We start from the raw sequence: 15,692 nt of genomic DNA on the forward strand, positions 1-15,692 counted from the left end.
CTGAAACCAATAATGAATGTAACTGTCGCAAGAAACCTGATTGCCCTCTCAACGGAGGGCGCTTACAGACATCAGTCGTTTACCAAGCAAAGGTAACACGCAAGGACATTAACACATCCGACACGTACGTAGGATTAACCGAAGGAGCGTTCAAAACAAGATGGAATAATCACAACGCCTCGTTTAGAAACCAGACTTTGCGGAATTCTACAGAACTCAGCAAACACATTTGGAACCTCAAAGACAATAATGTTGAATATTCAATAACATGGCAAATTCTTGCATCCAGCACACCTTACAACAGTGGTAATAAAAGATGCAACCTATGCTTAAAAGAGAAACTGTTTATTATATATCATCCAGATCTATCATCCCTCAACAAGCGCAGTGAAATCATTTCAACATGCCGCCACAGACGGAAACACCTCCTAGGTAACACATGAGCCAATCACCACACCCTACGCCTGCCTGTACCCACCCACTCTGTGCCCTATATAAACCATTGTATGTGAATGCTTCCATTAAAATCTCCTGATGATTGAGGGAACCCCTCATGAAACAGTTCTGTAGAGATGAAGTAGTCTTGTGATTTTTGCCCACACCTACATATTGCGCTCTACCACGGTATCGAGCACTATTCTCTGGATAATCCAATCAAGACATATATATATATATATATATATATATATATATATATATATATATATATATATATATATATATATATATATTTCCCATTGCAAGCTCCGTCACCCATAGCATTAGCCTTTTTACCTGTTAGAGCCTAGGATTTACAGGGTTTGTATATGCGTCGAAACCCTTAGTTACACGGTCTTTCCATACGTCGTAACCCTTAGTTACCCGCTCTTTCTTTGTAATTTAAAACATACTCACTGAACTCTGCGTTCCTTCCTTTTGTCCTCGGTATTCCGTCAGTCGTCCAATTCCAGCCAAAATGAAGAAACGCAGTTCCTCAATCAGGATTTGGATGCCATGGTCTCTGGTTTCACTCACTCTTGCTGGAATCGTCAGACGTGTTGGAATCCGCCTCGAAGGACCAAGAAGATGTCCGGTTCAAACACTGTTGACATCTATTAAATGAGACAAAAAACAAGTAATCAAACAGAGACAGAGTTAAATTTGGACTCAAGCTTGAGAAGAGACACAGCCTTGTCCTGTCTTTACCATTCCTGCATTTCTTCCCCAGACCGTTCTCCTCGTTCTTTATTTGATTTTCACCCCCCTTCTTCCCACAGCTGCTTCCTCATGGAAGAGCGTCGTGATCAGCTTTGCCTTCGGTTCCGAACACTTCAAAGAAAGTCCCATAAAATTGTTCGAAGAGGGCCCATAAAATAGATCAAATAAAGAGTTTGTAAAAATACTTAAAAGAGTTCCTGTGTTAGTTGGGCAGACTCTGCCATCTGACCGCCTGGAAGTCCAGTGAACTTTTACAAGCATTCTTCTTAAAAGGCTCCAAATAATTGTGTAAATTATTTGATAAATTACACAATTTTTCTGACAATTATCTTCTGTGTTCTCTCCTGAACAAAACACTGTTGTATCATCCACAAATAATACTAACTTGAAATGTTTTGTAACTTTACAAATGTCATTTACATAAAGATTGAACAATTTTGGTCCGAGTATTGATCCCTGAAGTACCCCACAGGATATATTTAGTGTTGTAGAAGTGTGTTCACCTAGCTTTACGTATTGTTTCCTGTTGGTTAAATTACTTCTAATCCAGTTAAGGACCACCCATCTCATGCCATATCATTCTAAGTTTTTGATTAAAATATTGTGATTAATTGTGTCAAATGCTTTAGTTAGATCCATAAACACTGCTGCTGCACATTTTTTATTATCTATTGCATTGGTCATTTTTTCTGTCATTTCAATTAAAGCCATCAAAGTTGAAGTATTAGCTCTCATCGAGTATTCTATGTTTATTTATGAACTCTCTAATCTGTTATTGAACAGTTTTTCAATGATTGTAGAATAATGTGGAAGTAAAGAAACGGGTCTATAATTTGTAAATTGGTGTTTGTCTCCATCTTTATAAATTGGTAAAACTATAGCTATTTTCATTTTGTTTGGGAATGTACCTGTTTGAGATGATAGGTTACTTATAGACATTAAGGGTCCTGAGATCTCTTCAATTACCTTTTTTATCTTTTATATATCAATTCCATTACTATCAGTTGAAGTCTTAGATTTGCATTTCTTCACGACTATAACTATTTCCTCATGTGTCACATTACTGAGGAACATGGAGTTGGGATTTATTAATATAGGCCTCAGTTAAAACTGGGTCCCGGAATCCTTTCTTCCAATTTTGGTCCAATATTTACAAAGGCTTTTAACTACCTCCTTTATGTTGTCATTATGTTTATTTCCATCTAAGAAGTATTGGGGGTAATCCCTCTTAGTGCCAAGACTCATATAAGCTTTGGCTTCAGCCTATTCCTTTTTCCGTCATTCTTTTTCTTTTTTCTGTGTGTGTAAATGTGTATGATTATTAATTATGCATATTCTTTACTGTTAAACTGATCACACAAAATGGTTGATTATTTGATGGAAACAAACTTATTTTATTAAAAAAAACAGCACATGGGACGCGGGTTGTCTTACGTCAGCACTGGAAGTGGTCAAATCAGCTGCTCACCTGGCGTCTTTTTTGGGGATGAATAGGGAAGTCCTTCCTTAGCTGCCGTCTTGTTTTATCATATATTGCTGCCTTTGCACCTGTCAACGTTCACTTTTGTATGCACGTTCAATCAATAAAAAATATTGACTTTGGAGCAATGTTCACAGACTCTATTTAGTGTTTGGCTCTCTATTAGAAGTAACAGGGCCTACCTCTTTAAGACCACTTTTTGTAGATATATAACAGTTTATATTTACAACATTAATATTAACATACTCTTAAAATGTGAAAGAAATGTAAGCTTTTAGTTAATTTGAATATATATATATATATATATATATATATATATATATATATATATATATATATATTTAAATGTTTTGTTTGTAATTGGCTTTTAATCTTCATTATTTACTTGACGTTTTTGAAGTATTTCTCTGTATACATATTTATTTTGTACATTTTGGCCAAAAGAGGCACATTTCAATTTCTTACTTACACTTGTTATTACATACGTTGGCCAGAGGGGGAGCACTTCAGATATTTAGACTGACTTGTTATTTCATATGTTGACCAGAGGGGGATGAATAGGGATGTCCTTTAGTCCTTCTTTATCTGCCGTCTTGTTTTATCATATATTCCTGTCTTTGCACATGTCAATGTACAATTTTTATGCACATTAAATCAACAAAAAAATCCTGACTTTGGAGAAATGTTCACAGACTCTTGTATTTGCCTCTTTATTAGATGCAATGGTTTTCTCTATTGGTAGTATGATTTATGTCCTAATTTGTTCACCAGTCCTCATATGGAAATTACTTTTCCTTGTTGATATCTCAAGATGGGCACAAATACAAACCCTGTTTCCATTTGAGTTGGACCCATTTTCAATTGAATGCACTACAAAGACAAAATATTTGATGTTCAAACTCATAAACTTTATTTTTTTTGCAAATAATAATTAACTTATAATTTCATGGCTGCAACACGTGCCAAAGTAGTTGGGAAAGGATGGCATGTTCACCACTGTGTTACATCACATTTTCTTTTAGCAACACTCAATAAACGTTTGGGAACTGAGGAAACTAATTGTTGAAGCTTTGAAAGTGGAATTATTTTTTATTCTTGTTTCATGTAGACCTTCAGTTGTTCAACAGTCCGGGGTCTCGCTGTCCTATTTTATGCGCCACACATTTTCCATGGGAGATAGGTCTGGACTGCAGACGGGCCAGGAAAATACCCGCACTGTTTTACTACGAAAACACGCTGTTGTAACACGTGCTGAATGTGGCTTGGCATTGTCTTGCTGAAATAAGCAGGGGCATCCATTAAAAAGACGGCGCTTGGATGGCAGCATATGTTGTTCCAAAACCTGTATGTACCTTTCAGCATTAATGGTGCCTTCACAGATGAGTAAGTTAACCATGCCTTGGGCATCCGTCCATCCATTTTCTACAATCAATCAATCAATCAATGTTTACTTATATAGCCCTAAATCACTAGTGTCTCAAAGGGCTGCACAAGCCACTACGACATCCTCGGTAGGCCCACATAAGGGCAAGGAAAACTCACACCCAGTGGGACGTCGGTGACAATCATGACTATGAGAACCTTGGAGAGGAGGAAAGCAATGGATGTCGAGCGGGTCTAACATGATACTGTGAAAGTTCAATCCATAATGGATCCAACACAGTCGCAAGAGTCCAGTCCAAAGCGGATCCAACACAGCAGCGAGAGTCCCGTTCACAGCAGAGCCAGCAGGAAAACATCCCAAGCGGAAGCGGATCAGCAGCGCAAAGATGTCCCCAGCCGATACACAGGCGAGCAGTACATGGCCACCGGATCGGACCGGACCCCCTCCACAAGGGAGAGTGGCACATAGAAGAAAAAGAAAAGAAACGGCAGATCAACTGGTCTAAAAAGGGAGTCTATTTAAAGGCTAGAGTATACAAATGAGTTTTAAGGTGAGACTTAAATGCTTTTACTGAGGTGGCATCTCGAACTGTTACCGGGAGGGCATTCCAGAGTACTGGAGCCCGAAATGAAAACGCTCTATAGCCCACAGACTTTTTTTGGGCTTTGGGAATCACTAATAAGCCGGAGTCCTTTGAACGCAGATTTCTTGCCGGGACATATGGTACAATACAATCGGCAAGATAGGATGGAGCTAGGCCGTGTAGTATTTTATACGTAAGTAGTAAAACCTTAAAGTCACATCTTAAGTGCACAGGAAGCCAGTGCAGGTGAGCCAGTATAGGTATATATGTATGTATATATGTATATAAAGGTATTTACAGTATAGGTATATATGTATGTATATATGTATATAAAGGTATATACAGTATAGGTATATATGTATGTATATATGTATATAAAGGTATATACAGTACAGGCGTAATGTGATCAAACTTTCTTGTTCTTGTCAAAAGTCTAGCAGCCGCATTTTGTACCAACTGTAATCTTTTAATGCTAGACATGGGGAGACCCGAAAATAGTACGTTACAGTAATCGAGACGAGACGTAACAAACGCATGGATAATGATCTCAGCGTCTTTAGTGGACAGAATGGAGCGAATTTTAGCGATATTACGGAGATGAAAGAAGGCCGTTTTAGTAACGCTTTTAATGTGTGCCTCAAAGGAGAGAGTTGGGTCGAAAATAACACCCAGATTATTTACCGTGTCGCCTTGTTTAATTGTTTGGTTGTCAAATGTTAGAGTTGTATCATTAAATAAAGGTCGGTGTCTAGCAGGACCGATAATCAGCATTTCCGTTTTTTTGGCGTTGAGTTGCAAAAAGTTAGCGGACATACATTGTTTAATTTCATTAAGACACGCCTCCAGCTGACTACAATCCGGCATGTTGGTCAGCTTTAGGGGCATGTAGAGTTGGGTGTCATCAGCAGAACAGTGAAAGCTAACACCGTATTTGCGTATGATGTCACCTAGCGGCAGCATGTAGATGCTGAAGAGTGCAGGGCCAAGGACCGAACCCTGGGGAACTCCACACGTTACCTTAACGTAGTCCGAGGTCACATTGTTATGGGAGACGCACTGCATCCTATCAGTAAGATAAGAGTTAAACCAAGACAGGGCTAAGTCTGACATAACAATTCGTGTTTTGATACGTTCTAATAAAATATTATGATCGACGGTATCGAAAGCAGCGCTAAGACCGAGGAGCAGTAACATAGATGATTTATCAGAATCCATCGTTAGGAATAGATCATTAGTAATTTTTGCGAGGGCTGTCTCCGTGGAGTGATTTGCCCTGAAACCGGATTGAAAGGTTTCACATAGATTGTTAGACGCTAAGTGTTCATTTAACTTCCCCGCAACAATTTTTTCGAGGATTTTTGAAATAAAGGGAAGGTGAGACACCGGTCGGTAGTTTACCATGAGGTCAGGATTGAGGTTAGGTCTTTTAAGAAGAGGATGAATAACCGCTTTTTTGAATGCTAGGGGAACAGTGCCCGAGGAAAGTGATAAGTTTATAATATTTAGCACTGATGAACCTAATAATACAAAGAGCTCCTTGATCAGTTTCCCAGGAAGTGGAAATGCACCCCCATACCATCACAGATGCTGGCTTTTGAACTTTGCGTCGATAACAGTCTGGATGGTTCGCTTCCCCTTTGGTCCGGATGACACAGTGTCAAATATTTCGTAAAACAATTTGAAATGTGGACTCGTCAGACCACAGAACACTTTTCCTATTTGCATCAGTCCATCTTAGATGATCTCGGGCCCAGAGAAGCCGGCGGCGTTTCTGGATGTTGTTGATAAATGGCTTCCGCTTTGCATAGTAGAGCTTTAAGTTGCACTTACAGATGTAGCGACCAACTGTATTTACTGACAGTGGTTTTCTGAAGTGTTCCTGAGCCCATGTGGTGATTTCATTTAGAGATTCGTGAACGAAAGTCACGGTCATTCAATGTTGGTTTCCGTCCATGCCGCTTACGTGGAGTGATTTCTTCAGATTCTCTGAACCCTTTGATGATATTATGGAGCATAGATGTTGAAATCCCTAAATGTCCTGCAATTGCACTTTGAGAAAGGTTGTTCTTAAACTGTTTGACTATTTTCTCACACAGTTGTGGACAAAGGGGTGTACCTCGCCCCATCCTTTCTTGTGAAAGACTGAGCATTTTTTGGGAAGCTGCTTTTATAGCCAATCATGGCACCCACCTGTTCCCAATTAGCCTGCACACCTGTGAGATGTTCCAAATAAGTGTTTGATGAGCATTCCTCAACTTTATCAGTATTTATTGCCACCTTTCCCAACTTCTTGGTCACATGTTGCTGGCATCAAATTCTAAATTTAATGATTTGCAAAAAAAAATGTTTATGAGTTTGTACATCAAATATGTTGTCTTTGTAGCATATTCAACTGAATATGGATTGAAAATGATTTGCAAATCATTGTATTCCGTTTATATTTACATCTAACACAATTTCCCAACTCATATGGAAACAGGGTTTGTACAAAACACACACACACACACCCCCACACACACACACACACACACACACACACACACACACACACATACATACATACTGTACATTCTTGTATGTGTGACCTTCTTGAGACCTCTGAAAAATGCCTACCTCTTTAGGTTCCCCCTTTTTAGATATATCAAGATTTATATTTACAATATTAATAAAATATACATACTATTCCAATATAAAAAAATAAGCCTTTTGTAAATTTCTTTTGGATTCTGTTTTTTAACTGGTTTTTATTCTACATTATGTGGGCTCTACCGAGGATGTCGTTGTGGTTTGTGTTGTGGTTTGTGCAGCCCTTTGAGACACTAGTGATTTAGGGCTATATAAATAATCATTGATTGATACACTATTTATTTGATGTTATTACGACCTCTCTCTCTCTCTCTCTCTCTCTCTCTCTCTCTCTCTGCCTCTCTCTTTCTCTGTGTGTGTGTGTGTAAACATATTTTTTTTAATAATTTTGGCCAAAAGGGGCACATTTCAATGTCTTACATAAACTTGTTATTTCATACGTTGCTCAGAAGGGGAACACATTCAAAACTGACACACAGTCAATTTGAAAAATTCCTCCTTTTTGGGACCACCCTCATTTTGATAGATTTCACCAGCAGGGGTGCAAATGAGGCATTCTCTATTCGATGCAATGGTTTTCCGTATTGGGACCATGATGTATGTCCTAACTTGTTCACACCTGCTCATACGGAAGCTACTTTTCCTTGATGGTGTCTCAAGAATGGTAGAAATAAAATAAATGAATAAATACATACAGTGGATTGCGGGGACCCCTTGAGGTAGTTGTAAGGTATCCCCAGCTGAATGACAGGTAGTTAACAGCAATGGAACCTCACTGGGTCCATTTGTACACTCTCAGTTACATTAACTTTGATATTATACATGTGGGCCAATAGATAGAAATGCTGTTAAATGTAGCTTTGATGTGGCAAGCTACTTTTGCAGTGTAGCGTGTAGTGTAGCTTGCTACAATTCTCTGAGGATATCTTAACTACATTTAATGGAGAGTAACTTGTAGCTTAGCTTATTACATTTTCCAGGTTGCTTGCCCATCTCTGTCTATTTGGCCTAGCTCACATGTGAATAGTTTGAATACTGCAAACTTCAATAGAGTAACACCTCATTTGTGTTTTATGTTCTGCAGACGTCCAGCAGGTGTCAGCAGAGAGTCATGAAGAGATTCCCTCCAAGCAGCAGGAGTGGAGCTCCAGTGTGGGACAGAAGGAGCTACAGGCCCCCTCCCACATTAAAGAAGAAGAGGAGGAACTGTGGAAGCAGCTTCAAAGGTTGGTGGAGGATAATGATGAAGATGAAGCTCAGTCCTTACAGCTTCATCACAGTCAAAGTGAGGAAAACAGAGGGGCGGAGCTTGTAAGTCAACACATCACAGAAGCTGATGGAGAGCATTGTGAAGATATAAAGTCAGAACCAGACAGCATCTTTGCTCCACTGTCAGACATGGACCACATGATGTCACACTCTTCTGATCACAGTGACCACATCCAAAAACCTTTGGAGAGTAAAAATGACTCTAAAGGTGATACGAGACATCACACTAACAACAAAGACTCTGACTGCTCTGAATGTGAGAAATCATTTAGACTGAAGAGTGATTTTACAGTACACATGAGAATACATACTGGAGAGAAACCTTTTACTTGCTCTGTTTGTAAGAAAAGTTTCTCCACAAAGCAACACATGACCACACACATGAGAACACACACCGGAGAGAAACCTTTTACTTGCTCTGTTTGTAAGAAGAGTTTCTCCGTTAAGCCTGCCATGACCAGACACATGAGAACACACACTGGAGAGAAACCTTTTACTTGCTCTGTTTGTCAGAAGAGTTTCTCCACAAAGTCTAACATGTCCTCACACATGAGAACACATACTGGAGAGAAACCTTTTACTTGCTCTGTTTGTAAGAATACTTTCTCCACAAAGCCTAACATGTCCTCACACATGAGAACACACACTGGAGAGAAACCATTTAGTTGCACTGTGTGTGATAAGATGTTCTGGCATAAGTATCAGGACAGTAAACACAAGTGTGTAACAGTCATGGAAGCTGCAGGGATTTAAAAACACTTAGTGATTGTGCTAAATGTACTTTAAAAACGCAGCATGTTTAATATGAATGTATATTTGATGTTGTATGTAGTGCCTCTCATCTTCTACTGTTAAATTTAAAGGCCTACTGAAAGCCACTACTACCGACCACGCAGTCTGATAGTTTACATATCAATGATGAAATATTAACATTGCAACACATGCCAATGCGACCTTTTTAGTTTACTAAATTGCAATTTTAAAGGAGAACATTATCACCAGACATATGTAAGAGTCAATATATACCTTGATATTGCAGAAAAAAGACCATATGTTTTTTTAACGGATTTCCGAACTCTAAAAGGGTGAATTTGGCGATTTAAACGCCTTTCAATTGTTCGCTGTCGGAGCAATGACCTTTCACCTGTGACGTTCGAACGGGAAGCAATCCACTATTTTCTCAAACACATTACACACACAAGTCAAATCAGCTCTGTTATTTTTTGTTTTTACTACTGTTTTCCGTCCCTTGGAGACATCATGCCTCGTCGGTGTGTTGTCGGAGGGTGTAACAACACGATCAGGGACGGATTCAAGTTGACTTACGTGGCGTGTGCATCGATTAGCATGGCATGCTAATCGATGCTAACATGCTATTTAGGCTAGCTGTATGTACATATTGCATCGTTATGCCTCATTTGTAGCTATATTTGCATCCAGCCTTTCCCTCCACCCACATTTAATGCCAAACAAACACATACCAATTGACGGATTCAAGTACACCAGTGGTCAAATGATGCAAAAGTCCCTTGTTTGTTCTGCACATTTTACCAACGACAGCTATGCTACGACAGATGGCACAGAGATGTGTGGATATCCTCCGACACTCAAAGCAGATGCATTTCCAACGATAAAGTCAACGAAATCACAAAGGTGAGTTTTGTTGATGTTATTGACTTATGTGCTAATCAGACATATTTGGTCACGGCATGACTGCCAGCTAATCGATGTTAACATGCTATTTAGGCTAGCTGTATGTACATTTGTAGCTATATTTGCCTCCAGCCTTTCCCTCCACCCACATGTTATGCCAAACAAACATTTACCAATCGATGGATTTAAGTTGCTCCAGTGGTCAAAAGATGCAATCGTTGGTTAGAAGGCGATTGCCGAATAGCTTCAATAGCTATTCGCTCAATAGCTTCAGTTTCTTCTTCAATTTCGCTTTCGCTATCTGCCTCCACACTCCAACCATCCGTTTCAAAACATTCGTAATTTGTTGAATCTGCTGAAATCCACGTCTGAATCCGTGCTAATGTCGCTATATCTTGCTGTTCTATCCGCCATGTTTGTTTGTATTGGCGTCACTATGTGACGTCACAGGAAAATGGACGGGTGGATTTACAGATAGCGAAATCAGGCACTTAAAGCCTTTTTTCGGGATAATCCATGATGGATAACATTTTGAAAAAAACTTCAAAAAATAAAATAAACCACTGGGAACTGATTTTTATTGGTTTTAACCCTTCTGAAATTGTGATAATGTTACCCTTTAAATTTCTCTCCAGTTACTTGTTAAAAATGTCGCGGAATGATGACGCATACGCGTGACATCACCTGTTGGAGGGGACATATTAGCGTAGCACCAAACACGGCTAAAAGTCGTCTCTTTTCATCGCGCAATTACAAAGTATTTTGGACACCTGTGTTGCTGAATCTTTTGCAATTTGTTCATTTAATAATGGAGACTATAAAGAAGAATGCTGTTGGTGGAAAGCGGTGGATTGCAGCTGTCTTTAGCACCGAGACACAGCCGGTGTTTCTTTGTATGTTTTTAACACAGAGCGGTCAAGCGAACATGTTTTCTCTACGTCAACCAGCATGTTTTTGGATGGGGAAATTGTGATATATATATTACCGGAGAAATCGTTGGATTATTCGTCGTTCTGCAGCAGCTGTGAGTTTGGCTCCTCGGCTTCTCTCTGAGACACTGGCGTGTTCACCGCAGCCATCCGACCTCGAGGTATGTTTTTACAATCTTACTAAAACACTATTAAAACAATAAGCAGATAAGTGATCTTCCACAATTATCCTAGTAAATGTGTCTAATTACATCTGAAACGCTCACACTGCCGTCTCCCGGAGCCGTCGCGTTTTTTTTTTTTTCTTCTAGTCCTTTACTATCAATATCCTAATTCACAAATCTTTCATCCTCGCTCAAATTAATGGGGAAATTGTTGCTTTCTTGGTCCGAATTGTTGTTACTGCTGGTGGCTCCCATTAAAAACAATGTGAATATGTGTGGAGTCCTGCAACTCGTGACGTCACGCGCACATACTTCCAGTAAAGGCAGGGCTTTTTTATTAGCGACCAAAAGTTGCCTACTTTATCGTGGATGTTCTCTACTAAATACTTTCAGCAAAAATATGGCAATATCGCGAAATGATCAATTATGACACATAAAATGCACCTGCTATTCCCGTTTAAATTAGAAAATCTAATTTCAGTAGGCTTCTAAAGTTAAAGTACCAATGATGGTCACACACACACTAGGTGTGGCGAAATTATTCTCTTCATTTGACCAATCACCCTTGATCACCCCCTGGAAGCTGAGGGGAGCAGTGGGCAGCAGCGGTGCCGCGCCTGGGAATCATTTTTTGGTGATTTAACCCCCAATTCCAACCCTTAATGCTGAGTCTTTGGTATGACTTGGCCGGGATTTGAACTCACGACCTACCCATCTCAGGACGGACACTCTAACCACTAAGTCACTGAGTAGGTTATATGTTGTCCTGTGGTTACTTTTTAAGTTGTGTGCATGTATTAAACATTATATATGTAGCGACATTTTATTATTTTCATTTGTTTTTTTCCACACATTTTTTCCATTGCATTTTATTAATGTTATTATCCAATTAAAAGTATGAATGAATCAAAACGTGGACTCTGGTAGATGAGCAGCATTGTTACATCATGGATGTTAACTACCGCAAAACATCAACAAAGAAGAAAAAGGCTGAAGTTAGCAACACATCACTGAACTTTAGAGCCATCGTGAGTGGAGATGCTTGTTTTTATTGTTGCATTTGTACTTATTTCACCTCACATCTTCACTTTTAATCCTAAAGTCTTCTTAAAATACATTGTTGTAGGCTTCTAATATTGATGTTTATGATGTGTGTGTGTAGTCTGTGGAAAGTGTTGTTGTCCCTTGTGGATCCATTTGTTCACTTGAACGGATACATCATCATCGTTATCATTATCAAAATACAGATTTAAGTACTGTATTAGAGTGCCTCTTGTAGTACTCCAACTCGCCACACTGAGAAGTGGGGGCAATCCTGAGCTAGCAGATGCATGTTGCTATCATGTTTTATCAGCGAGGAAGACAGCATTTGTGTTTACTTTTTTGTCGGATCCAGGTTGTATTGCTCTGCTGAATAAATGAATCACTATGGCTGCCAATATGTAGGATTTTATATATATATATATATATATATATATATATATATATATATATATATATATATATATATATATATATATATATATATATACATAAAATCCTACATATATATATATGTTTAAAGGCCTACTGAAATGAGATTTTCTTATTTAAACGATGTGTCATACTTGATCATTTCGCGATATTGCCATATTTTTGCTGAAAGGATTTAGTAGAGAACATCCACGATAAAGTTCGCAACTTTTGGTGCTGATAAAAAAGCCTCGCCTTTACCGGAAGTCGCAGACGATGACGTCACATGTTGATGGCTCCTCACATCTTCACATTGATTTTAATGGGAGCCTCCAACAAAAACAACTATTCGGACAGAGAAAACGACAATTTCCCCATTAGTTTGAGCGAGGATGAAAGATTCGTGTTTGAGTATATTGATAGCTAAGGACAAGAAAAAAAATAACAAGTAAAAAAAAAAAATGCGATTGCATTGGGACGGATTCAGATGTTTTTAAACACATTTACTTAGATAATTCTGGGAAATCCCTTATCTTTCTATTGTGTTGCTAGTGTCTTAGTGAGTTTAACAGTACCTGATAATCGGAGGTGTGTGTTCACGGGTAGAGGTGGGTAGAGTAGCCAGAAATTGTACTCAAGTAAGAGTACTATTACTTTAGAGATTTATTACTCAAGTAAAAGTAAGGAGTAGTCACCCAAATATTTACTTGAGTAAAAGTAAAAAGTATGTTGTGAAAAAACTACTCAAGTACTGAGTAACTGATAAGTAACCTGATTACGGCAAAAAATAATGCAAAAAAACATAAAAATAGCAATGAGCAAATTCATAGCCAGGAATATCTCTTAAGCAACTAAAACAATAATATATATTAAATAATAGTACATTAAAATAAAATTGAAAAATGGCACATTGAGCCACAATAACTTAACAGCACCATAGGCTCAGTAGGCATTCATTGATTTGATTGATTGATTGATTGATTGATTGATTGATTGATTACAACTTGTATTAGTAGATTGCACAGTACAGTACATATTCTGTAAAATTGACCACTAAATGGTAACACCCCAATAAGTTTTTCAACCTTAATCAATTACTTAATAAATGATCAAGTCGAGGTGATCTACCTCATATATACATATACATACGCACACATATCATACATACACACACATCATTTATACACACACATATATATACACATACATTTATATATACAGTATATCATTTATATTTATTTATTTTGCTGTTTTTGTTGACATGTTAAAGGTGTTTTAATGAATATACATGCATGTTTAACATATAGATTCCTATCTTTCATGAAGACAAGAATATAAGTTGGTGTATTACCTGATTCTGATGACTTGCATTGATTGGAATCAGACGTCCACGTTTTCAAATGGAGGAGAAAAAAATTTGCTCCTTCCTGTCTAATACCACATGAAAGTCGTTGGTTTTTGGCATCTTATTTGTCCAGCTTCTATATTCGTTTTTATACACTTTACAAGAAATACATTGGCGGCAATCTCCTTATCTTGCTAGCTCGTTTGCGCTGGCTTTCGGAGACTCTTATTTTGTTAATGCAGGCGCGATGGAGCGGCGCTTTTATTGTGAAGACAGGAACTGTGCGATCAGTCTTTAGGCTTTTGACGGGAAGTACGGTTGAAATAAAAAGTGTATTTTTTCCTTTACACTTTTGATTGATTGATTGAAACTTTTATTAGTAGATTGCACAGTACAGTGCATAATCCGTACAATTGACCACTAAATGGTAACACCCCAATAAGTTTTTCAACACGTTTAAGTCGGGTTTTACGTATCACGGTCATGTGACCACCTGGCTCTGTTTGATTGGTCCAAGGTCACCAGTGACTGCATGTGATTGGTGAAACGCAGGCATGCGTAGTTCCTACTTTGAAGCTCTGTCATTAACCAAAATAAACATTAATAGATCCATAAAAAAAAGTAGCGAGTAGTGAGCTTAATGTAGATAAATGGAACGGAGTAAAAGTAGCATTTCTTCTCTATAAATATACTCAAGTAAAAGTAAAAGTATGTTGCATAAAAACTACTCGTAGAAGTACAATTTATCCCAAAAGTTACTCAAGTAAATGTAACGCGTTACTACCCACCTCTGGTGACATTGTTGTTTGAGTAACAATATTTTTAATGTGCTTCTACATTTATAGATTAGATATTTTATATTAGTGCTATTTTCAGTCCAGCACATGCCTTAATATGCAACAATGTGTAATTTTATTAAAAAAAAAAGAAAGAACAATTTGAGTAAACAGTACGAGACTTATTTTACATGGAAAAAACATTTTGTGTGTATGTACACACACACACGCGCACGCACACACACACACACACACACACACACACACACACACATATATATATACATATATGTATATGTATATATATATATATATATATATATATATATATATATATATATATATATATATATATATATATATATATATATATATAGATAGATATAGATATATAGATATAGATAGATATCGTCATGCAATTTCAGATTCATATGAAATATTGAAGTATTACATATTTGTACTTGTAATTGTTAATAATCCCATAGATTATCACCTTTATATGATATACATATGTACTGGTTCACATCTGAAACATCTTCTGGACCACTTCATTTATTACTCTGTATTTGATTGTGTTGTGATTGTTTTATATGTATGTCCCCAGACCTTTATGCAGTATAAAAGTGAAAGGATGGTTTTGTTTTTACAAACTTACATTTGTGGATACATCAAATAAATCCAGTATTGTGTTTTAAACATTTTTCATGTATTTTTTTTTTCTTTTTCAACATCCCCAAAACAACATCAATATCAGTCAAAGTTTGGAGTGTCAGACAAAAGCCAATATTGTACATCATCCCACAGAGATTTACTTTGCATACATTCTTAAAATAAACTGTTTATTTTGTTTCCCTATCACAGAACCAACAAGTGT

The 15,692-nt window shown here is 37.7% G+C and overlaps 1 protein-coding gene and 1 long non-coding RNA gene across 3 annotated transcripts in view; one reads left to right on the top strand and one right to left on the bottom strand.

Moving 5' to 3' along the window:
• The window catches only part of LOC133546968 (uncharacterized), a 13,507-nt gene extending 12,328 nt beyond the window's left edge, over positions 1-1,179 (bottom strand). For both annotated transcript variants that reach the window (XR_009805290.1, XR_009805289.1), the window contains exon 1: positions 895-1,179. This is a non-coding gene — a long non-coding RNA (uncharacterized LOC133546968). The remainder of the gene's footprint in view (positions 1-894) is intronic.
• Positions 1-11,428, top strand: part of LOC133546967 (zinc finger protein 583-like) — a 25,494-nt gene extending 14,066 nt beyond the window's left edge. The window contains exon 3 of the mRNA XM_061892817.1: positions 8,315-11,428. Within this exon, the coding sequence (XP_061748801.1) occupies positions 8,315-9,252 (938 nt within the window). The 3' untranslated portion in view covers positions 9,253-11,428. The remainder of the gene's footprint in view (positions 1-8,314) is intronic.
• Positions 11,429-15,692: the final 4,264 nt, after the last annotated feature.

The sequence above is a fragment of the Nerophis ophidion genome, unplaced genomic scaffold (genome assembly GCF_033978795.1).
Source record: "Nerophis ophidion isolate RoL-2023_Sa unplaced genomic scaffold, RoL_Noph_v1.0 HiC_scaffold_53, whole genome shotgun sequence".
Lineage (NCBI taxonomy): Eukaryota > Metazoa > Chordata > Actinopteri > Syngnathiformes > Syngnathidae > Nerophis > Nerophis ophidion.